Source organism: Quercus suber, unplaced genomic scaffold (genome assembly GCF_002906115.3).
Source record: "Quercus suber isolate HL8 unplaced genomic scaffold, Cork oak 2.0 scaffold_35, whole genome shotgun sequence".
In the NCBI taxonomy this organism is placed as follows: domain Eukaryota; kingdom Viridiplantae; phylum Streptophyta; class Magnoliopsida; order Fagales; family Fagaceae; genus Quercus; species Quercus suber.
In genome coordinates this window covers 1,273,194-1,298,832 of record NW_027069500.1, presented here as the reverse complement: position 1 = coordinate 1,298,832, position 25,639 = coordinate 1,273,194, and the positions used below count along the sequence as shown (strand labels likewise).

General features: G+C 36.4%; 1 protein-coding gene across 3 annotated transcripts in view; it reads left to right on the top strand.

Annotated features, from left to right (window-relative positions):
- Positions 1-25,639, top strand: part of LOC112018926 (choline/ethanolaminephosphotransferase 1) — a 51,990-nt gene that overhangs the window by 8,524 nt on the left and 17,827 nt on the right. For all 3 annotated transcript variants that reach the window (XM_024051458.2, XM_065770721.1, XM_065770720.1), the window contains 10 exons: positions 9,361-9,438; positions 11,858-11,933; positions 12,033-12,055; positions 12,135-12,235; positions 12,666-12,760; positions 13,027-13,095; positions 14,071-14,140; positions 17,296-17,359; positions 17,443-17,483; positions 17,572-17,656. In XM_024051458.2, coding sequence (XP_023907226.1) covers positions 9,361-9,438; positions 11,858-11,933; positions 12,033-12,055; positions 12,135-12,235; positions 12,666-12,760; positions 13,027-13,095; positions 14,071-14,140; positions 17,296-17,359; positions 17,443-17,483; positions 17,572-17,656 — 702 coding nt within the window. The remainder of the gene's footprint in view (positions 1-9,360; positions 9,439-11,857; positions 11,934-12,032; positions 12,056-12,134; positions 12,236-12,665; positions 12,761-13,026; positions 13,096-14,070; positions 14,141-17,295; positions 17,360-17,442; positions 17,484-17,571; positions 17,657-25,639) is intronic.

Sequence of the window (25,639 nt, the reverse complement as noted above, 5' to 3'; positions counted from 1 at the left end):
TTTTAATTCAATAATCTCCCTATTACAATAAATGCATGTTATTTATAAGACATGACTGGAAATAGAAAATATATAAAACGTACTAAATAATAAAACTCTAAATAAAAGTTGATTTGGTCTGAAATTAGCAGATCCAAAATAGGAAAAATAGCTAAAAACGTTCTAAATAATAAAAACCTAAAATTAAGGTAGATTTGGTCCAAAATTAAATGCTCCAGATTAGAAAAAATATCTATTAACTGATATGGAGCTGGAAAATCAATTAGCCATTAATCCACACTATAAATCATGCCCAATTAAGCCAGATTAGCCCTCAACAGCTTGAATTAAATTTATTATACCTTCATCTTCCTTTGGGCCAAGTTTGGAATGTCCTCCATTAGAATTAGCCTAAATCTTTTGAATCAGTCCATTAAGTGTTTTTTTGATCTTCTTGAATCTTGCTTTAGTAATAGGCCCAACTGAAACATACAATGGATCCTTGAATGCTTGTTGATTCTCATCAACTTTACTTTACTCTTAGATAAACAAAGCAAACCTTCTTACAATTTGGATTAAATTGGTACGTTTTGATGAACCCTCAAGTGATATCACATCAACATCATCTAATTGACATCCTAGTTGTGAACAACCATTTTCCCATTATTTTCCTCAATTATCATGGTGTTCTTGTGGAGTGGATTCATTAATACGTTTTGGATGCAAGGTTTGAAAGAAAGAATGAAGAAAGATTTTGCGTAACATGGTTTCAAGTAGATAATTGATTGATTCACCAAAAGATATAGTTTAACTTCAATCCAAACCAGTTAATATTTAAAAGTGAGGGATGCAGAGTACATAATAAATTGTAATTTTCCCTAAAATTTTTTCAGGAAAACATATGCTGGAGTTTCTGGTTAGTTGTGTCTACATCTTTGGTATTGTTGGTCATAAATTTGTAGTGTCCTCCTATGAGCTTTTTGGACAACATAGCTATCAAGCCCATCTTTCTTGCACTCCTTTCCTAGTACCTTTTTTTCTCTCTTGAGCAGTTAAATATATCGTTAGGAATTTGTGTTGGCTAATTCTGTGACAAAGTCTGTGTGTAAATTGTAAGTTTTTCCATGTATTAAATTTCATTTGAGCTGTATTTGCATTTGAGATGAGGATTAGAAGCTGAAGTTGGAACTGCAAAAGCCAGAATTTTGCTCAAATGAAATTTCCTTGTCTGGCAAATTTTGAGCGAAATGACAATTTTTAGAAAATCATTTTGGCAAAGAGTTGCACCTGAAATCAGCATGAGTTTTGGTTGAGCGAGTTTGCACCTGAGAGGAATTCGTTACCTTTCTATCCTATCCAACCACCCCTCTTTAGTTTCTCGTAAATCCACAAAATCACACCCTAACTCATGAAGTGAGAAGGAGAGTACCCATTCCCTTAGAGAAAAAACCTATTATAGCCTCTAGAACTTCACCCTCTCCAAATTGCCATACACTTTGAGAGGAGATCAAATCCAACACTCCCATTTATCCTTTTGGACTATGGATTGAGTGTTTGGTGTTGGAAATCACAGAGATCATCCCAAAACATTCAAGTGGCCTTGGACTATCCATTAGCTCAAGGGTCCATTTGGTTGGGGAGATGGAAAAGTGGGAAAATGGGAGAGATTTTAATTCTCTTATGTGCTTGGTTGGGGTGTGGAAAAATGGAAGGATGAAAAACTCTTTTGTTTGGTTATGAAGAAAAATGAGAGGATAGAAAATATAATTTGTAAAATTTACCATCATGTCCCTATAAGATAAAACGAAGTAACACATTATATTTTTATTAAAATATTGTGTATGAATGGACATTTTATTTATTTAGTTATTTTAAAAAAAAAAGGAGCACAAAAAATTCAAGAATCCAAGACTGTTTTATAAAAAATAAAAAATAAACAGAAAAACAAACCTGATAGGAGAAGAAACAGATGAACACCCAAAAAATAAAAAAGAGAGAGAATGAGACAACATCAGATAAAGATAAAAAAGAAAGATAAGTTCAAAGAATTGAATGTTGGTGCTGGGGTATTTTGTCCGATAAAGCAAGCCTTGTTTTCCTTCCTATTTTCTCCCCAATTTGTGGAGATTGGGTTTTGGTGGGCCCGGGGAGAAAATTTATGGGCCCCGCCATTTTCTACTCCCATTTCCACTCTCAGCCAAACACACTTCTCCCCCCATATTCTCTCCTATTTTTTCTTCCATTTTCTATCCTTCTTGTTTTCTACCCAACCAAACGGACCCTCAACTTGTGGAATTGGTACTACTGAAGAGAAAGGGCTGGTACTGCTGGTTGCTAAAAGGAGCAGGGAGCTTGGATACAAGTACGTCTATAGAGTAGGAGGGTTTGTAAGTGTATTATATAGCAACTTTTTTTTTTTTGGTCGTGGGTTTTTTCCTTAGTAATCACTCTTGTGTTTGGGTTTTATTGTGATTTGTGTTTATTCATATAATATGTAATTATTTGTTTTAGAATCTTTCACAAGTTTATAAGTATCTTAAACCCTTGAATGTTATGTGGGATACGGACAAGATATAATGTACATTCAAGTTTTAGTGTGCTCTTTGCCTTAAATGCACGGGTTTTGTAACATTTTCTATAATAATTGAGACTCTATGTTACTTGGTATGAATTTCTTGTTGAAATACTGATGTAGGTGGCTTGGAGAGAAATCACTTTTTAATTTAGTAATATTCAAATATATTTTTACTAGTAATTTGTATTTTACCAATAGGTAATTAGGTTTATTAGTATTTTTATTTAATGTCCTATAGAAAAGATTATTTTTTAAATTCAATAATTGGGATTTTCGAAGTCATTTTGGATTAGGTTTTCCTATGTGAATTAGAATTAGGGTTTGGTAGTCTATATAAACACAATGACGTAATAAATTTCTATTGAAATTGTCCCAATGGTTTGGTGTCGACTCTAGCCAACCCTAGATGATGTAGGTCAACATATGAGGTTTTACTTCTATCATATGTTATTTATTTATTTTTTTGATAGGTAATAAAACTTTTATTCAAAAATGTTGTGAACATTTTGATCAAGAAAAAAAACAGCAGGTTCAAAAAATTAATCTAATAGTGTAAGAATTCAGAAATGGACAATTTGTAAAACCCCAAACATGCGCCCACTTAAACAAAGTACCGAAGAGGAGCTTTTAAAAGATCTAAGGTTCTCTCATTGTCTTCAAAGGTGCATGTATTACATTTTGTCCAAACCAGCCACATTAAACATGCTGGGACCATATTTCATATGGCTGACAAATGCTTTCCAAACCAATTTCTTCAAGCAAAGAGGAGAGAACTTACTGTCTTTGGCAATACCCAACGGATCCCGAATACCTCGAAAATTGCACTCCATAATGCATGAGAAAACTTACAGTGGAGTAGAAGATGATCCACAATTTACCCATCACAACAACATAAACAACACCTGTTAATCAAGGATTGAACTCTCTTAACTAGATTATCAGATTGACCTCTCTTAACTAGATTATCAATAGTGAATATCCCATCCCTAATGGCTATCCATAAAAAGAAAGACATCTATTTAGGCCCCTTTGCACACCAAATACATTTCCAAGGAAAACCTCATTAAGAGGACCAGACAACAACTTATAGTAAAAGCGCACATCAAACACCCACTTCTTAGTCAACTTCCAAGTCAAAGTATCATCCCCCTCACCCATCAGCATAGTGGAATATAGAAACTCAATGAAAGAACAAACATTTTCCTGCTCCCAATCCTTTGGAGCTCGACGGAATTGAAAATTCTAGCTCCTACTTCCCCCTTTTAAGGAAAATACAATGAGGTTAGAAATCCAAGCCTATTTAGATAGAGAACAGGTAAACAGATAAAGAAAAAGGTCCTTTAAAGGAGTAATCCCACACCAAGGATCATGCCAGAAACTAATATGGTGACCTTCCCCACATTATACACTACTTGTCCAAAGAACTTTGCTACCTGTCCAAAGAGCTTCTCTGCTCCTTCTCTAATGCTCTTCCACATCCCACACCCATGAGTACCTCTTACAATTCTAGTGCACTAGCCTCCTCTAGCCTCACCATACTTGGTTGCAATAACTTGATGCCATAACCTATTACTTTCTTTCCCAAAACACCAAGCAAAGCTTGGTTAAACAACCCAACCCTCCGGATCCCCAAACCACCATCCTAAACAGGCAAACAAGCCTTCTCCCAAGCAATCAACGAATATTAAAAAACATCCTTGGAGGCTTCCCAAAGGAAAGTCCTCTGAATCCTTTCTAGTCTAGCTGCCATTGCTTGGGGAATAGTAAACAAGGATAAAAAATAGTTGGGAAGACTAGAGGTGGTATTCTTTAATAAAGTAAGCTTGCCACCTTTCGACAGATATAGGTGTTTCCAGCCAGAGAGCCGCCTCTCCATCTTTTCTATAATAGGGTTCCATATCGATGAGTCCTTATAATGAGCCCCAAGTGGCATGCCCAAATAAGTCATGGGCAAGTTACCCACCCTGCAACATAAAACACGAGCCAAGACATTCAAATTCCCAACATCACCCACCGGCACAATCTCACTCTTACCACCATTGACTCTCAAGCCTGTAATAGCTTCAAAAAAAATCAATACCATCCGAATGTATAATAACTGTTCTCTGGAAGCATCACAAAACAAAATAGTGTCATCAGCAAAAAGAAGATGAGAAATTTTCAAACCTCCTTATCTATGAGACCCTGCCTGAAAACCACAAAGAAAACTATCATTTTCCGTTCTCTTCAACAACCTGATCAACATCTCAATAATCAAGAGAAATAACAATGGAGACGGGATCCCCTTGGCAGATACCATGAGAACTACCCAAAAAATCCGCAGGAGACCTGTTCAGTAGAACTGAGAATCTAATTGTAGAAATACAGGCCATAATACATCTCCCTCACCTCGCCCCAAAACCCATCCTCTCCATAAGATTAAATAAGGCATTCCAATTCACATGGTCATATGCCTTCTCAATGTCTAGCTTAACAATAACCCCAGAGATGCCACTCTTCAATCTACTATCCAAGCATTCATTGGCAATTAGAACCAATTCTAGGATTTGTCTCCCTCCAACAAAAGAAACAAAAGAATTCTAAGAAGCAAATATCAACTTATCCAAAACCCCACAAAGTCTATGTGCCAACACCTTAGCCAAAAGTTTATAAAGGTTACCCACAAGACTTATAGGACAAAAGTCTTTTATATTGATTGCATTGACTTTCTTGGGGATCAAATATAGAAAAGTGGCATTGAGAGACTTCTCAAAAATACACTGACTATGAAAATCCGTGAAAAAAGCCATAACATTTTGTTCTAGTACACTCCAACATTTTTGGAAAAATGCCATGGTAAAACCATCTGGCCTAGGTGCCTTATCATCTTCCGCCTCCGTAAGAGTACCTAGAACCTCCTCCTTCTTAAACTCCTTCTCCAAAGAATATCTCTTAGCTTTGTCTAAACGTGCAAAGTCTAAACCATTAATAGTAGGCCTCTAAGATTTCGGTTCCTGATATAATTTCTTATAAAAATCCACTACCGGATTCATAACTTCAGACTCATCCTCATAGAGAACCCCCCCCAACCTCCACCCCCCTAATCTGATTGGTTCACCTATGAGAGTTAGCAAGTCTATGAAAAAAGCGAGTGTTATTATCATCTTCTTTAATAAACAGCGCCTTAGATTTTTGCCTCCGGGAAATCTCTTCCAAAGAAGCCAAAAAATCTATATCAAATTTAACCACCACTCGTCTTTGTCCACTTGGGTCAGAACTTGCATCCCCTCTTTCATATCAATGTCTAAGAGCTCAGTCATCAAGCATTTTTTTCCTAAAAGAAACATCCCCAAAAACATGCTTGTTCTAGTGTTTCAAGTCCCCTTTGAGAGCCTTCGGTTTACATGCTAGAATATAATTAGGAGGTCCCAAAAGATGATAACTACTCCACCATTGACGCTCCATATCCACAAAGCCCTCTACCTTTAACCACATATTTTCAAATTTGAATGGACTCCTCCCCCTAGACATCCCTCTTGCCTCCAAGAGTAGAGGACAATGATCAAACAGCACCCTCGGAAAAATTCTTTGGGTCACATCTAAGAAATGATCCTCCCAATCTGCAAACACCAACATTTTATCAATTTTGGACACGGTGGGTTTGTCAGAGTCACAAAGCCACGTGCACTCACCTCCCTCCAAAGGCAAATCAACCAAAGAGTGTTTCGCAATAAAATTCGAGAATTTAAACATGGCTGGACTGAACGAAGAACATCCAAGTCTCTTAGTCAGAAATCTAATAATATTGAAATCTTCAAGCAAACACCAAGCCAAAAGCCATCGTCATCTCACAATGTCTAGCTCTGCCCATAATACATCCCTAAGGCTTCCATTGGTCGGTCCATAAACCCCCGAACAGATCCATTCAAAACCATCTGCCATACCCTTCAAAACGACTGAAACTGAAAGCCTTCTAGCCATAAAATCAACTTTCTTAAATACCCTCTTATCCCACATCAGAAGTACACCCCTAGTTGTACAAATGGCCTCTAAAGCCACCCAGTCTATAAAGGGGCTGCCCCAAATACTTTTTACCATGTTAGAGCTGGTACTGTCTAGTTTAGTTTCTTGAAGGCAACAAACAATATCACATTTCCACTTCTTTAGAAGATTTGTCACAACTAGTCTTTTATGAGGATTATTCAATCCCCTCACATTCCAAGACAGAAGCTTCAAATTCATGGATAAACAGACAAACCCAACCCAGAGGCTTTCAATCTGCCTCTAGAACTTCTACCAAACTGCCTCTCATAATTGACAGTGGAAATCAAATTTTTTAACTCCCTCATACCTTTTTGGCTTGAGATACCTACCCGATGAGTGTTGACAACAGTAGCTTGTTTCTCCCACACTTTCTCCAATTTTTTAAAGCAATCAATACATTGCCTCTCACAACAAGCAATTGGGAATTCCACAAAAGTAGCAAAACCTTTGATCATCGTGCTCACCCATTCCGAAGGCTCCAGTTAATCCTCTGAAAAAATCCATCTGTTTTGCAATCCTTTGTGGCAAGATTGAGGCCACCATTAGGATCCCACAATGCCAGAGGATCCATAAAATTGTAGTCCTCCCCATCCTTACCCTAGGCCAAAGAAACATCCCATATTAGCCTAGGAGTCACACTCTCGTTCATATCAAGACCCATCTCGGATAAAGGGGAAAAGTGGTTATAACCCAGCAAATGGTGCTGCCGAAACAACTCGGAGTCTTCGGAGAGTGAAAAAGCTAAAGGAGTACCTTCCCTTGGTGGAACGACCTCTAAGACAGTATCGGTAAGGTCACCGACTCGCTCAAAAGCATCGGAAGAGTGATATTTTGGTTTTTATGTAATTTTTGTTTTTTGGGGAGAGTTCTATTTAATGTTGGTAAAAGCAAGGGGCGCACTTAAGTGCAAAGGCATCTTGGAGCCTAGGTGCAAAGTGCAAAGCTCAAACACACGCCTGATTGAAGTGAAGTACACATTTTTAAAAGATAATTATTAATGATAAATGCAACAATCAAATGATCAAATTATCATATAAATTGAAATAAGTTTTTTTATATAATTCATCTAACATTTAGATAAAGCCCTACTTTTGCAATTTTAACACAAAATTGCAAGTGAAGTCATTTTATTTTTTTGGATCAACTAGATATAAGTACTTCCATGTAATATCCTTTCTTAAATCTCAAATATCCATAATGCCCTATGACTAATTAGTAATATTAGTTATAATTTAATCACATAATGACTATAACTCTATAAGAATTAGTTTGTTATGTTCAACATCAACCACTAAAGTAACTAAACAATTACCACAAATTTATTATATCATACCTTTGTTTTTTTTCATGGATGAGCTAAGAATATGACGACATGGCAATATGGTAATTGGCACCAAGAAGTAATCCAAAAGGGACAAAATAGAATAAGAAGAAGCTGGGTGGGTTATTGTTTCAAGGAGAAAAAATCAAGAAAAAATAAAAATAAAAATAGAGAAGAACTAGGAGGTTATGGGTTTCATGACAAGTTACACTTAAAATATGCCAAATCAATGGTTTATATTGATAATGTCAAGATCCTTTAGTTTTAATTCAGTTTTTTTTTTTTTTTTTTTTTTTTTTTTTTTTTTTTTTTTTTTTTTTTTTTTTTTTTAATTTATTAATTTATTTATTTATTTTTTTTAAAATATAAAAAAGTGCCAAAAAGCGTGCCTGAATGAGCCTAGCTTTTGAGGTAACAAGTGCTAGAGTCTTGGGGCTTCCCGCTTTGAGCTTAAGCGCACTTTTACCAATGCTGGTTTTATTTCCTTGATTTTAGGTGTTTTTAAGGATTTCTTAGTCAAAGTATAGTCATATTATGGTACTCTATCAATTAGGATATGTTTAGGAATATTTTTACTTGTGAAATAATGTTTTTTTGGGCCTTAAAATAGGCTTGCATTGTGTAAAACGAAAATAGGAATTTGTTTTCAATAAAATTGAGGTTTTCTTTAGTTCTGGTGGATTCCAGAGTTTTTCCTTGTAGATTCAAGGCCTTATGGATGCAAGGATCTGCGTCTAATGAGCTAGAATGATATCCAGCCCTTTCATGCTTTCTGTTCTACTTTAAATGCTTCAATGTAGGACAACATATGGAGTTTATTTTTATCATTTGTTAGTTCTTAGATAGATTTTTATTTCCTTGTAAAATAAATATTTTTGAGACTTTAAATAAGCTTTCAACTTATAAAACAGAATTAACAATTCACTTACTATAAAATTGAGGTTTTCTTTATTTATGGTGGATTCTAGAGTTCTTCCTTGTGGATTCAAGGAGACCCTTATGAATTTAAAGGTTTTTGTCTAGCTAGAATGAGATCTAGTCCTTTCACAATTTCCATTGTGTGTCACTAGATGCTGACTCCTATAGGTTTTCCCATGCATGTTGCTGACTCCAAGCAGGCCTAGGTGCTGGCTCCTGTCCTCTATTTTTATTTTTCATACTCTTTGATTTACTGTTACATTGTTTTGGTTTGTCCTGCACCAAATACTTTGTAAAGCATTCATTGCCCAATTGTCTTAAATAGTCATGTGGCAGCCTCCATTTGTGTGCTCTGTGCCCTAGATTGGTTGTTTTGTAATTGGACAGAAAAATTGGTATATAATTTGTTAAATAATGAGTTGCATGAAACATTTTGTTTACAAACACAGATTGTTTTTTCACATGCTTCCAAATTTATAAAGAGAAGTGATGCTGTTCTGTGTGCCTTCTGACTTCTCTGAATCCTTCATAATTTTTGTTTTAGATATATTCACCTCGCTTGGATTTGTCTCCTCCAAGATGGGTTCATTTTGCCCACGGATTGCTTCTTTTTCTCTATCAGGTTTGTTTGGATTTTATTCAAGCTTTTTGTAGTCATGTTGTTTTGTCCAATCATGTTATTGTATTTTATGTATATTAGGCATGCTTTGTGACAGCTGATAGATTAATAAAGCTAAGTTACTTATACAATATTTCCTGATTCCTATTTCTTTCACTTTCTTGTATTATTTTAGTTTTATAGTTTGCTATTTTGCCTTTACAATTTATATTGATTGTTATGCTGTTCTTATTTTGGTGAGGCACTTCAGAATCTAAAGGCTTTTGGTTAAGTCGGACTAAAATAGTGTACATCGAAGGAGTACTAGAGAGTTTGACTTCGGATAGAATGGAATGGTAGAAAAGAATATTTGTGGCCGACCTTGACTCATCTGTTAAGATCCATAGCTGATCCCAAAAATTTGGGATGAAGGCTTGTTTATTGTTATGATCTTATTTTCTTTATTGAAGTCAAGAGAATTGGGGTTTTGAACATCCCTAGTTTTTTAAACAAGTTGAATGATGGGGATTGTGTTGTAAGGCTTTTAGTCTCCGCTAGATTTAATCATATATTGAATGGTTTGGAATGCATAGTAGTTGTGGAAACTTTAGTATGCTGCTGCTAACCTTAATATGGACAAGAATGACAGGCAATTTTTGAAACACAAGGATATGATACAGTGGAGAGATGGCAATTAATTAATTAGTATAATTTTAAAGTATATTTGATGTTAGTTTTAGATTTTGAAAAAACAACTAATAATTTTGAGAAATTATTTTCAATCTGTTTTGGGATTCTAAAATACAGATATTTTCAAGCTGTATGTGGCTTCTAACTTTGCTGTGATATACCTATTTTCAAGTATTTTGGCTTGAGTTAATAAATTATTTAAATTGGTGTATTTTAAAATGATTGCCGAAGGCCCACTGCAGTCTTAAGAGCTGGTGTAGGAGCAAACTGTTATTAGAAGCAACATCTGAGAAAAGAATAGAGAGGAGAGGTATCAAAGACTAGGACGATGCATAAGTGAAAGATGACAATGAGAGACAGAGGTGGAATTTCCTAAGGTTTCACTAGATAAAGTTCTCCCCCCACCCCCCAAATTTTATAACCTCCTTTGTTCAGATTGTCCCAGGTATGAATGTCCTGTCTTTGAAATCATTAAAAAAATTTTCCCCTGAAATGTCATCAACATGCATGCAACTGTACCCCTGGAGTTACTGTGTCCAATAAGTGTCAGATCCTAGAAAGCACGGGTGAGGCTCCAGGGCCGCTGCACTTGCACCCGACGTGCACTACGTGGTGTGCGGTGTGCGATGCCACTGACCGCGCGACCGTGCCGTGTCATTTTTTATTTATTCTTTATTTTTTATTTTTTTCGTTTTCGGATTCACACCGATTAGTGCCAATTTGGGCTGATTTTGGCAGAAACGGGCGCTGAAACGGCCCGATTCCGGCTGAAACAGATGCTGAAACAGGCTGCCACCATGTTGCTAGCCTCCATTCTTCTGCTTTATGCGGCCTTGTGAGAGAAGAAAAAAAAAGAGAGAGAGAGAGAAGGAAGAAGAGATAAGGACGCTACTGAGATAAGGAAGAAGAGATAAACTGAGCTCCTGAAACTGTTACAGAGAGAGCAAGGGAGAAAGTTGTGGACTGTGGATAGATTTTGAATAGGTGTATTGCTATAAGAGATAAGAACTTGAAAAGTCAAAAAGATAGAAAATGTTGGAACTTGTGAAAACAGTAAAGATACAGGTTTTGATTCTTTGATTTTATCACCTTTACCCATCAGTTTTTATTATTCTTTAATACTTTGATTTTATCACCTCATTACTCTTTTTTTTCAAGGAAAATAATTTAATATTATAAATTTGTTATTGGGCTAAAATTGGAGTTGTGTAAACATTATAATAATATATATAAATATGCTTTTAAATTTATTAATATATGTTTACCATTACTCTTAAATTGGTATATTTTTATCATTATATAAAAAAATATGCTTAGCAATATATAGAAAATAAAAATAAAAATATTTTAAATAATTTTTTAATCGACGCACCCTGTCTCACCCGCACCCTACTTTTTAAAAAATTGCTGAGTCCCACACCCACATCTGCACCCGCACTTGAATCCGAATTTGCACCCGTGCTTCATAGGTCAGAATTCAGATCTGGACATGATGGGGAGTTTGCCATATCCACACTTCCTTGGTCTCTGTAAATTGAAATTTTTATTGCATTTTAATTTTTTTTTCCTTATTCTAAATCTCATTCCCTGATTCGTAGACAGAATTTCTGCAGTGCCCTCTGCAATGTATTTCATACTTGATTATTCATCAATATTCTTGTATTGGCATGCCGTTCTCTTTCCCTTTCTTTCCTTTTTAATTAATTATTCTTTTTACCACTTTTCTTTCTAACCTTTCACTAGTTCCATTTAGACCTTTGATGCTGTTGATGGGAAGCAAGCTAGACGGACAAATTCCTCAAGTCCATTAGGGGAGCTTTTTGACCATGGTAATATACTGTTGTCGTGTATATTGTATTTCCTTTTCTTCCATAGGTTAAGTGTTAATATTGATAAATAATATTCTTGCCTTTCCCAATATATTGTAGGATGTGATGCTCTTGCTTGTGCGGTATGTATCATCATATTTGGTTGTCATTTTGTAGCCCTTGGAAATTCATCACCTTTATCATTTTCTTTCTTAAATATAGTTAGAAGCATTGGCTTTTGGGAACACTGCTTTGTGTGCAAGAAGTACTTTCTGGTTCTGGGTAATTTCAGCTATTCCATTTTATGGTGCAACATGGGAACAGTAAGTTTAATTGATGCCCATTCATTATTTATGCATTTTATTCATTGCATTATTTCCTACCTTTATGGATCTGTAAACTATAATAATATTTTATTTATACTTTCCATCAATAAGAAAAAGGGATTGCTGTATACATTTGAATATTATAAATGAAAATTTTTCTTTGATTCTCCCGTCTACTGGGGGTCATAGCTGGGGGTTTCTGGTTTTTGTGGGGGATATATTAAAACCCTTATTGTTTGCTCTTTGACCCTGGATGATGATTACAGATCTGTTTGTGCGTTTTGACTTCAATGTATCCTTGCACTATTTTAATTATTGTTTAAAACTATGCTTTTCAGAACTGGTTTTGTCATGTTGATATATGTAAATTCCATTGACTGTTGGATTTTTTTATTAGCAGTATTGATATTTGATTTTCTTGGTACAGCTATTTCACCAATACCCTTATTCTTCCTGCTATCAACGGGCCTACTGAGGGTCTTATGTTGATATATGTGGCTCATTTTTTCACAGCTATTGTAGGTATGCTCCTGCTATCAATGTGCCTTCAACCCCTCCACACCCTTTTCCTTACCTCTCTTTAAATAATGTGCTTTTGTGCACTTTCAATCAGTATTCTAAAACTTAATTTAAAATCCAAGACGCTGTAATTTTCTTGGGTTGCCTTTATTTTGTTCTACACTAAGCTTTTGAGCTCCATGAAATTTTGGAAGATTTCACATTTCTTTGCTAAGAAATATACCCTGTGAATCATTTGATCCTCATACTCAAATTCTTAACTTCTCCAGGTGCTGAGTGGTGGGCTCAACAATTAGGAAAGTCTTTGCCCTTCTTAAATTGGGTTCCTTTTCTTCATGGTAAGATTATTTTTTATAAAGCCAATGACCTACAACACATCATTTTTGGATCTGGAAAAACCTTATGGAATCTCTGCTTAATATCTTGCATATTATACTTTAATGGTTTAACAAGATTCAGACCCACCATAATGTTTTTATTATGAGATGTGTTATTTAGGGGTTTTTCTCAGTATGTTGTTTCTGTTTGCATTTGATTGTTTGTCCTCCTTTGGCTGTCTCATTTTTATAGATTCTGTTCTAAATGATCCGCAACAGTTTTAGATTACAGCAGTGTTCTTAAAATTTTTGGTGAGGTCATAGAGGAATGTGATTCAGTGGTATTATTTGAAGTTTTTGTGCAGAGTTACCCTATTTCTGTAAGCCAATGTCATTTAGGTAGTTTTATCTTGTTAAGTGTTGTATTCAGTGAATGTTGGCCTAAAGGTTTTTATTTTATTTCTTCTCATGTGGCCTTCACTGGAAATTGTAGTGAAAATGCATTAAATTCCATTTTTTCCTCTTCTGCTGACATTGGTTCTGTGTAGTTAAGTGTCATCTTTGTTGGTATGGTACATTATACCTTTTCATTAAGGCATTTATTTCAATGCTTTTAGGATTTGAGCAGTTCTTCTATGGATCCTAATTTGGTAATATATACACATGAATTCTACATTTTTTTTTTTTTCATTTCATTCCTTTTCTTGTTGTCCCTACCAATTGTGCACTGTTTCCATCCTGCATTTTCTTTCATATATTCCTTCTTTGATATGGCTGCTGTTTGCTGCTAAGTCACAATTTCTTTTCTCTGTTTAAGATGCCAGAAAATAAGTTGTACTTCTGCAGGAAGAATTTGTACTGGGCATTTCATAATTTCAGTTGATAATTCATCTCCATTTTTTCTTACCTGCTTGATGATTGTCAATAAACTCCTGAAATCCTTTAGCAATTGTTTGAAATGTAATGATTTCATTTTTATTTATTTATTTTCTTCAGGAATTCCTACAAACAGAGCAGTGTTGTTTCTGATGATTGCTTTTGCTGTAATACCAACAATCATTTTCAAGTATGTACTTCTCCATACCCTAAATTATTGGGTTTTAAAGCCTTTTCTGTTCTGGCATGTGACTTTTGACATCATATGTGATTTTCTGACCATGATGCATCTGTTATGACTTCTTCAATGTATTGTAAACTGTTTTAGATGGACTGTTTCACATACAACGTTCAAGTGCTTTCCCCATTCTATGATATGATAGGAATAACAAAGAAACAAGAAGGCACATCATATTAATTTGACCTTGACTTATATTTTTTGGAAAAAAAGAGAGAAAATAATAGAAATGAAGACAAGGGAAAATTATGTTTAAACGGGGTAAGTTGAACATAAAAAGAAATATTTTAGAGATCACGGCAAGTGTGTAATTCCATGGTAAGGAGAGTGGTCCATAGTTCCACTGCTAAAAAAGAGGGCAGAAATGGAAATGGTGTGGATCTTAAGTCAGCAAATGACTACAGGTTAAAGTTCCAGGGACGAACTGATTAGATGTGCAATGGCAGAAATCATTGTTTTTACTATCTAAACAGCTACACACACTGCTCGTCATACTATCGGAGCTAGCCATGCCTGAAGTTGTTACTTTAACCACAAGGCTGGGGTGTCAAAGGCAGGGCTAGTGACTTGAGTGAAGTCAATATTACTTGGTAAACCTGTTTGAGCCTAAATGAGATTTTGTTCTAAATATGCCCAAGCTTTTGACTTAGTGGTCAGAACTCGGATGGGAAGCTTAAATAGATTGGAGTTTCAGCACTATTTATTTGTTTGTTTTGTTTTGTTTTTGTTTCCTGTAATGTTGACCTATGGACATTGGAACGGCATTTCCACGATATCACATTGCTGTGTTATTGTTGCACAATGGGGTGTGCATGTATATGCGTTCCTGTGAAGGCCTTCTAGACATGTTTTGTTACCAAGTGTGAATTTACACAAATATTTAAATAAATTAATTGTGTGTATCAATTAGTGTTGATGGCATAGAGTTAAAAGGATTTGTCTCTTACTATGACTTGTGTTGGTGTGCTTTGCCGTGCTTAGTGCTTAAAGCTCTAAGCCCTGAGATTTAAGTGCTTCGCTTGGCTGAAGCAATGCTCCTTTAATGAAGCGTGACTTAGAAGCACTTTTCTTATGCTTTTTGAAGAAGCTTAAAGCATGTTTAGGTGCACTTTTGTTTTTGGCTAAAAAAGATATGAATCATTAATAGTAACTGCTTGATCTTGAAGAAAATGACATGGAGCATTGATTTATTATACAAACACTATTCTTAAGGTCTTGTACTACAAAATAATTTTTTGTTTACGGATCAAAAAGTTAAAAAAACAAAAATTAACATGAATATATATATACACACACACACACATACAAACAAAGAATTTATTATTCTTATGCTTTTTGGTCTTTGTTTTTTGGATATATTTTTATTGAATTATATACTAATAACTATCAAAGTTATATATGTTTATAAAGCATAAGAGAATTGCAAAAAAATGCTATGTTTAAACTCTATCTGAATAGATTATTATCATGGACCAAAATACCTTGTTTTGGTATTTGAAGTTACAATCTAAAGTTTACTATGGTCCTTGAAATTTAAAATGAGCGCTATTGGTCCCTGAAGTTTAAAAAATCAGTGCTTAATCTGTTAACGGAGCAATGCAGTGGCATCTAAAAATGATGTGGCAATGTTTATAATATTAAAAAATTACAATCATTATTGACATGTTAGAAACCCAAGCCAAACCCATTTTCCCCAAATCAAACCAAACAAAATTGAGCCCTAGCCCATCCCCCACCTCCAGTGGCAGCTCCTCCCCTGCTCAGAAATAGAACAAAGCAGAGTAGTTGATGGCCTAGGGGAAACTAGAGTTGTTTGGTCCAAAGAGCTTTCTCACTTTTCTCCGTATTTACTGAACAAAGTTGTGTGGTTGTGGTTAGTTGCAGTGTTTTCTGTAAAACTGTAAATAGTATACTGTGACTAAAAGTGAGTGAGAGTTTAAAGCCTTCATTCATTCCTTGCCAACAAATGGATTTCAGTTCTACAGATTTTGGAGAGATTTGGCCTTCAATTATTTCTGTGACTGTAAATTGTATTGTGAGTTTAAATTTTGCAATGCTCATGAATGACCAAAACATAATTCCAAAAAGAAATCGTTTTCTGGAAGCCATTTTAGTAAAAATAACACCTTTTCCACTTTTTTCAAAGTTTGGTGGAAGATTTTGTTTGTGTTTGTCATCGTCATGAGCCATCTGGCATGATAACTCAGCAATGTAATTGTCGTCCTTGTCATTGTCTATCTCGGCCAAACTGAGTTTTGACTCAACTAGGGAACTGAAACCCACCACACCTCGGTGCTGGCAATGAAGCCAGAGGAATTACTGGCCAGAGACCATGGTGGACTTGAGGCAGTAGAGTCTGAGGAGAGAACTTGAGATAGGGAGGGTGGTGTTCTAAAGTTTAATTTTTTTAATAATAAAAACAGCTGGCAAGTCATTTAGAAAATGACACGTCATTATTTTATTAGACACATAGGCAAGGCAAGAAATCTAACAGAAGTTGACAGAGAGATCAATAAATCACATTTTTGAAACTTTAGGGATCAAAAGCGCTCACTTGGTAAATTTCAAGGACCAACATTGTATTTTTGCCTGTTGGTAAACTTCAAGGGACCAATTCTCTTATACTTATATAAAGAAAAATGCTGTGTAAATTTTATATGAATAGATTATAGATTATTTCAGTATTATCTATTGATAAATGTTTTTGAATTTACTATATTAAAATTTTAAGAATTTGAATTAACTTATTTAAAATTTGAACTTACAATCTTTGTGCAAATGCACTTTCCTAATGACCTTATGGGCAAACTAAATTATTATTTTGAGTTTATTAACTTTTATTTATTTATTTATTATTTATTATATGTTATAAATCTTTCTATTAGAGGTTATTATACATTATATTTGAAAAACCTGCACTGTACTTGAGTAAAGCAGTTGGCAATTGTATGTGCTTTGCTCCAGGCTCCACGAAGCATATGGCTCTATGCTTTTTAATTGCATTTGATGCGTTTGCCTACACTATTACAGCCAGCCTACATGTCTGACTTAATGTTGTTGTTTGATAAAGGCAGCTTAGATCTCCCATGTTTTGTGTTTATTTGCAGTGTACAGAATGTTTATAAGGTAGTTCAGGCAAGAAATGGAAGCATGCTACTGGCGTTAGCAATGGTACTACTGCTACCTTTTGGATACTTATCTCTTTTCATTGCTTATAGGATATGTAATAATGTTTTCTTCTTGTTTCTTGTCAGCTTTACCCTTTTGCTGTACTCTTGGGAGGAGTGGTAGTTTGGTATGACCCAAATCTGTTATATGTTTTTTACATGTTTTTCTTTAAAATTTGCAGATGGGTTTACATACTGTTATTTTTTCAAATGTAGGGACTATTTGTCTCCATCTGACTTAATTGGGAACTATCCTTATTTAGTTATATTGGGAACTGGACTTGCGTTTGGATTTCTTGTGGTAAGATATTTGTATTTTAGTGTGACTACTCCATTCAATGGAGTTTTCTATTTTTCTTTCTTTGAAATTATTCACTTTATTAAAATTGTTGTTACTATGTATTCTTTTAATTTTCTTGATTTTCTGCTTTACTGTTCTGTGGTCACTAACAAATATATTTTACTTATTTATGACAGTTTGATGAATTGGATTTTTTTTTTAATAATTAGATGATTAGTTTATTGAGACTAGAACATTAATGCATGAAGTATGCTAGAGAAACACCTAAAAAGCCAAGAGCCTTATAGCTTAACTGGTTGGCACCTCTTGATGTTTTCAATAGAGACATCTAAGGTTCAAATCCACCCACCCCCAACTATTCAATTATCAAAAAAAGAAACACCTAAAGAATGCAATAGCTTTCCAGATTTCACTCTTAGTACCCATATTGCATTTCCTTTGCCAACAAACCAGCAAATTTATAACTGTCTTAGGCATTACCCATCTAGCCCCATACAAAAAGCAAGTGCCCATAGTTCAATTGCAACCAATTAGTGAAGCAAAAGATGTTTTACTATTTCTCCATTTTCCTTGCAAATATAGCAGCAATCTTTCACAATAATTATCCTCTTGAGAAGATTTTCCACTATCAGAATCTACCTCAATGCAGCTGTTCAAACAAAAACTGCAACCTTACATGGAACCCTTGTCCTCTATATATTTTCGATGGGAACCCAAGCTCCCAATTTTCTAATGAAGCTTTATAGTGGGATTGAAATGCAACCTCATGTGGAACCCTTGTCCTCCATATAATCTTCGATGGGAACCCAAGCTCCCAAGTTCCTCTAAAGCTTCATAGTAGGATTGAATGTTGAAGTTTTCAATACCACCAACATACCTTATCCTCCCTCATCTGATGGAAAATTAGAATAGAAGTTCATAAAACTCTTCTGCCGACTCTTAACTCTCAATCCTGAAAATATTATATGAAAGTATGATTCTGACAATGCACCCCTCCCTCCAATCTACTCAAACATGAAGCAATAGGGGCTTCCTTATCTCTAGCTAAGGCAAACAAAACCAAATACTAATCTTGTAAAGAAGCTCCACATATGCCTCATACCATAATCAAACGTATGACCCATCAAGCTCCATAATCCCTTAAGAAAAAACCTTGCCAGGCACATCCCTCTTTAACAATAATAGAGACGTCTAATAACCTCAGGTTTCTCCATATTTGCACCCATAATATGTCTTCACACTCAAATCACCTTCTACACCATACCTTTAAAGCCACGTTCCTAGTGGAACTTGATTAGAAGTACTTAGTATTACTAGCTTACTAATACCCAAACCACTAGTCGTCATAAAAATAAAATAAAAAAACTTATTTTATTCCACTAAATGAAATTTGAATGCTTCCCATAACCCTCCCCAAAGAAAATTCCTCTGCAACCTTTCTAGCTGGGAAGCACGAGTGTGGCTAAATGGTGGCCACACCTGTGTTGAACACGATTAGGACGCAGTTGCACGCATGTCCCACATGATTTTTTTATTTTTATTTTTTTCGATACAAGTTTTTAAGCTTCGACTCTTCAAGCTTTCAACCCAGCTCAGCCTGCTCTTCAAGGTGACACGCACACAGTGACAAAGAATGAAAGAAATGAGACAGAGAGAGGAGAATAGCCGAATAAGTGAGAATAGATGAATGAATTTGAAACTAGATCCAAAATCTCAAGTTATCAGGTGAAGTGATGTATTGATGTGGTGGGTGGGAAATGTGTAGCATAGTCAAGTACATTTTTCTTTTTGATTTATTTTTTAAAACTTTGTAGTGGATGCCAACTTTACATGCTTTTTTTCCTTTTTATTTATTTTATTAAGTGATATCCACTAACTTAAGGATATGTGATCCACTGTCCTCCACTTCCGTCATTTATTTAGTATATATTTTAAGAGTGATATATATAATAATTATTAATTGATTTTATAATAATAATTATTAATTGATATATATTTACCATTATGTGAAAAAAAATGCTTAGTAATATATAGAAAATATAAATAAAAAAATATTTAATGATTAATTAATAAACGCATCCCGCTGCACCCGTGTCCTATTTTTTTCAAAATTTGCCATGTCGCCATATCACACCCACACCCTTATCTGTGCAGGTGCTTCCTAGCTTTCTAGTGTGTTAGCTATATGAATGGGCATGGTAAATAAAGGTAGAAAATATGTTGATAGATTGGATAGAAGCTTTTACTAATGGTCCGTTTTGATTAAGGGGGAGGGATGGGAGTAGAGTAGAGCTGACCCAAAATTAGCCTATTTTCAGCTAAGTCTACTCTACTCTCCTCCACTTCCTCTCCCTCCCCCCTCAATCCAAACGGGCTGTAAGAGTCAATCTTCCTCCCTTTGACTAATACAATTTTCTTTTAACTTGTCAAACTTTTCTCAATTTTAGAATTCCAAAATCATCCTAGCGTTGAAAGAAGATCCAATGGCAAACCTATATATCATGGAAAGCAGCCCACTTTCCACCCAATGTTACAGCCAACTCAGAAAGTCCTCCCACCTCTCGCACTGGGCCAGAGGTTGTAGTTTACTTTTACCTAAATTCACCTTCATTCTGAAGGCAACTTCAAAGCAAAGTTGAACACATCTAATAGCTCTCAATATTTCAGAAGATGCTCCACATAAAAGAATGGTTTCATTTGCAAATAAGAGATGACGAATCTCCATATCCTCCCCATGATCTCCAACTTGGAACCCTGTTAGAAATCTGCTGCCTTCCACTGCTATGTATAGTACATTCTTTTGACAATGTAGATAACTAGAAGGAGAAAATAATGGAGATAAAAGAATCTCCTTGCCTCAATACTCTAAAACTAGCAAAGAAACGAGGTGGATCACCATTCACCAATATTAAAAACTAACAGTTGAGATGCAATAGAAGATCATTTTCTCCACTTATCACAAAAACTAAGCCTTTCTAAGATATAAAATTAATAAATCAAACAATCTTTTTTTTTTTGATAAATAACGTAAGAATATTATTAATAATAGAAAAATTGCCAAATCGAGTACATTGGGGATATACTATGGGGGCACAAATCAGGAAACAAAAGAACAACGGTCAAGAAAAAAAGAAAAGGAAGAACAAGAAAAGTGGGAAAAGACCACACTCTATTCAAAGAGAGTGTGTAAGAAAAAGGACTTAAGCTCTAGCAAAGAACGTTCACACCCCTCAAAACTTTTAGCATTCCTTTCACGCCAAATGCACCAAATCAAGCAATGAGGCACTAATTTCCAAACATCAATGTGACAATGTCGTGCAAACTTTCCTTGCCAAGCCCCAAACAACTCAAGAACAGTATGAGGCATAACCCATTGAATACCAAACAAGCAGAAAACCAAAGACCACAACTCCCAAGCTATGGAGCAATGAAGTAGAAGATGATCCACTGACTCCCCACACCTCTTACACATATAACACCAATCAAGCGCTATCACTCGTCTTTTACGAAAGTTGTCTATTGTTAAGATCTTACCTAAGGAAGCAGACCAAGAAAAGAAACTCTTGGAGGAACCTTCAATTGCTATATAATTCTCCATGGAAAGGAGATAAGAGTAAGAGGGTACAAGGAGCTATAGTAACCTCTAACCTCAAAACCTCTATTCCTTGCAAGTTTCCAACAAACCTTATTTGGGTCAAACCCCCGCACTAATGAAGAATAGACCAACCCCATAAACCTATCAAAGGCTTCTTCTTCCCAACCTTGTGGTGGACGACGAAATTGTACATTCCAATGAAACCTCCCAGCAGACTAGCCCATAAATTCAGCCACCGAGGAATCCTTAGACCTACTAAAACAATAAAGCTCCGGAAATGTCTCTTGTAAAGTACAATTCCCACATTACACATGCTTCCAAAATTTCACTCTAGTACCATCCCCCACATCATACACTAGGAGTTTAGAGAAGTTCAACCAGCCATTTTTAATGTATCTCCACAGGCTGACCCCATAAGGACTTGTCACATTTTTCGAACACCAACCACCCAAAATGTTCCCATATTTTGCCTCTATAACCCTTCTCCATAAAGCATCAGACTCCATGCTGTACCTCCACAACCATTTACCTAGCAATGCAGAATTAAAGTTTCCCAATTGTCTTATACCCAAACCCCCCAACTTGCAAAGGCCTACATATCTTTGCCCAATTAACTAAATGTATTTTAGGTTCACCACCAATCCCATTCCACAAAAAATCTCTTTGTAATTTCTCCATACACTTTGCCACCTTACCCGTTAAAGGAAGAAGGGAAAGAAAGTATGTAAGTAAAGACGAGAGAGTGAGCTTTTAATTAGTGTCACCTTACCCTCTTTAGATAAATACAATCTCTTCCAACTTGCTAATCTCCTCTCCATTCTCTCTAGAATAGGATTCCAAACAGATAAATTCTTAAATTTTGCACCTAATGGAAGGCCCAAATATTTCAAAGGCAGAGAAGACTGCCCACACCTCAACAGCCCCACCAGAGCCTTCAAATTGTGCACCCCACCAACAGGTACCAACTCAAATTTTCCCAAATTAATACGAAGCCTTGACACCTCCTCAAATCGAGCAAGAATCGCCCTCAAATTAGCAATCTGAGATGGTTCAGCATCACAAAAATCAGAGTGTCATCTGCAAATAAGAGATGAGACACCATCACTAATGGACCAGCTGCACTACCCACAAAAAAGCCTGAGAATTGCCCAGCGAAGGCAGCCACATCTAACATACGACTTAATGCCTCCATCACAATATCAAACAACAATGGAGATAGAGGATCCTCTTGCCGAAGCCCCCTAGAACTTCCAAAGAAATCAAATGGGCTACCATTGATCAAAATGGAAAACTTTACAGTTGAAATGCAATACCTTATCCATTTTTTCCATTTCTCTGAGAAACCACAACTCTAAATCATATACATTAAAAACTCCCAACTCACATGATCATGCGCCTTCTCCACATCCAATTTACACAACACACCTGGAACTCCTGACTTCAATCTACTATCAATGCATTCAGAAGCAATCAAGACAGAATCTAAAATCTGTCTGCCCTTCACAAAAGCATTTTGTGAATCTGAAATAAGCCCATGTGCCACCCTACGAAGTCGATTAGCCAACATCTTAGAGATAATCTTATAAATCCTACCAACTAAACTAATAGGCTAAAAGTCCTTGACCTCCCCAACATCCACTTTCTTGGGGATAAGGGCAAGGAACGAAGCATTAAGACTCTTCTCAAACATTGCCTGAGTATGGAAATTGTGAAATATAGCCATAATTTCTGTTTTCAAAACACCCCAACAAGACTGGAGGAATGCCATGGAAAAGCCATCCGGGCCAAGAGCCTTATCACCATTAAAATCATTGATCACCCCAAACACCTCTTCTTCCTCAAAAGGCCTATCTAGCCAACTTGCATCTTCCATCGAGATACTAGAAAAATTCACATCATCTAAGATAGGTCTATGAGCCACATCCTCAAAATCAATCCGCCTATAAAACTAAGAGATACAATTTGCTATAGCAGTTGGATCCGAAGACAACACCCCATCCACCATAAGCCTATCAATAGAATTAACTCTCTTGTGAGAATTAGCTATACAGTGGAAACATTTAGTATTTCTGTCTCCTTCCCTAACACAGAGAACTTTAGATTTTTGCCTCCAACATATTTCTTCCAACAAAGTAGCTTTTTCTAACTCATCACGAATTCTTCCCATTTCTACCCTTTCCTCCTCTGATAATCCCCCCTCTCCTCTATATTCTCTAGAACACTCAGGTCCTTCCACAATTTTTTAATCTGAACTTCAACATGACCAAACACCTTCACGTTCCATCTTTTCAAATCATTTTTTAAGAGTTTTAATTTATTAGCTAAAATAAAACTCGGTGCATCATGGACCTGATAGGAATCCCACCAAGACCGAACCTTATCTACAAAACTCTTATCCTTAAGCCACATATTCTCAAATCTAAACAGCATACTCCCTCTCTGAAAAGATCCACCCTCAAGGACAATTGGAAAATGATCCGAGCACAACCTAAACATCCGTCTTTGAGACACTGATGGAAACTTATCCTCCCAATCTGCAAAAAACAAGAACCTGTCCAGCCTAGCCTTCGAAGCAACCTCTCTAGAATTTGACCAAGTAAAAGTACCCCCTCGCAATGGCAAATCAATAAGACCTTGTTCTGAAATAAAATTGGAAAACTCCCGCATAGCAGTAGTGAAAGAAGTAGACCCCAATCGTTCAGAAGGGAACCTAACCACATTAAAGTCACCACCCACACACCATGGGACACTCCACCAGCTATTCGAGCCATAGAGCTCCTCCCATATAAACCTCCTATCTTGGTGTAAATTAGGGCCATAAACACCAGTAAACGCCCAAACAAACTGATCTGACACACTAGTGAACTTACAAGAAACCGAAAATCTCCCCACTGCTTCCTCCATTTTATTCACTACTTGAGTGTCCCACATGACTAACACCCCACCAGAAGCTCTACAAGAACCCAAATTAGACCAGTCAACATGTTGGCCACTCCACAAGCTACGAATCACCACTCTATTAATTAGCCCCATTTTGGTTTCTTGAAGACAAACCACATTTGGCCCCCATTTCTTAATCAAATTTCTAACCCTGAGTCTTTTATCCTGCTCATTTAACCCTTTAACGTTCAAAGAGATAATCTTCACACTCATCGATAAGGCACAATAGCCCGCTCAATACTTGCACTCCTTGCTTTATTTGGATCATACTCAACATTCAAGGATGGCATCAAATTCTTCAACTCCCTCTGACCTTTCTGGCTTGACTTGACCAACTTCGTCTGATCACCCACCACAAGTTTCTGTTTATCTTTCTTTCTGGCCTCTATGGCTAATAACAATCCTGTAACCTACTCCTCAAAACCTTTCAGTGAAGTGCCCACAGATTTCTTGAAAGCCTTTATCCTATTGGTTATCCATTGTGATAGTTGACAATTGTCCGCACTTTCCTTACTCCCAATCTCCTTCACTTGACTAGACACCAACTCCAATGGACCTTCAGTGGCCAAAGGTACCACAGCTAATGGCTCATCACCTCTCTCACAATACCTCAAGCTTTCATCAAATTCCCACATCTCATTCTCTGTCCCGAGAACCACAGACAAAGACTCTACTAGCCCCTCATCCTCGTCTGCCCAACTAACCCTCTGCCTTGCATTAGTAATAGAAACATTACCTGATACACACTCACCCTCCAAACTTGAACAGACTGACATACAATCTGGAGATCGATACAAAGACAATGGGATCACTAATTGCCTACCATCACGCAATTGTAGCATCCAGTCTTTGGAATTACCCCAAGACTTATCCAAGTCTCCAACCAACTCCCTAATAGTGGGGCCAGGTAGATGAACTCCCTCAGACTCAAAATCATAATTTGTAGTGGCCAAACCTTCCAAACCCATAAAATCCTCTTCCCCATCTTCCTTTGCCATCTGAGAACTGGGTCTAAGATGGTAGAGAACTGGGTCTGATTTCTCGAACCACCAAAACTCTTAACACTAGTCACTTCCGGTGCAATAATAGAGGACAACGTTGCCGAGGACACCACCAGCACCAACATTGACCCACTCAAGTCACCAATCACCGATATCGGGTTGTGGGATGCATGGGCCACTTCCTCTGGTCCTAACGGCACGGTGAGTGTTGGAGCGAATCGGATCGGGCTGTGCTGACCACCATCGCCTACCACTTCTGTCGCTGCTACGAAAGAGCTCATGTCCGAGATCACCTTCATCGACGTCACAAGCATCACCGCTGTAGTGGGCGAGTCCCTAGAGCTCTCAAGTGTCTTCGAGGCAGTGGTTTCACTCCTACTTAAGCTCGGATTAACTAAACAGTTCAGATGAAAGGGCTCCAGAACATTAAGGCCACTAATAGAACTC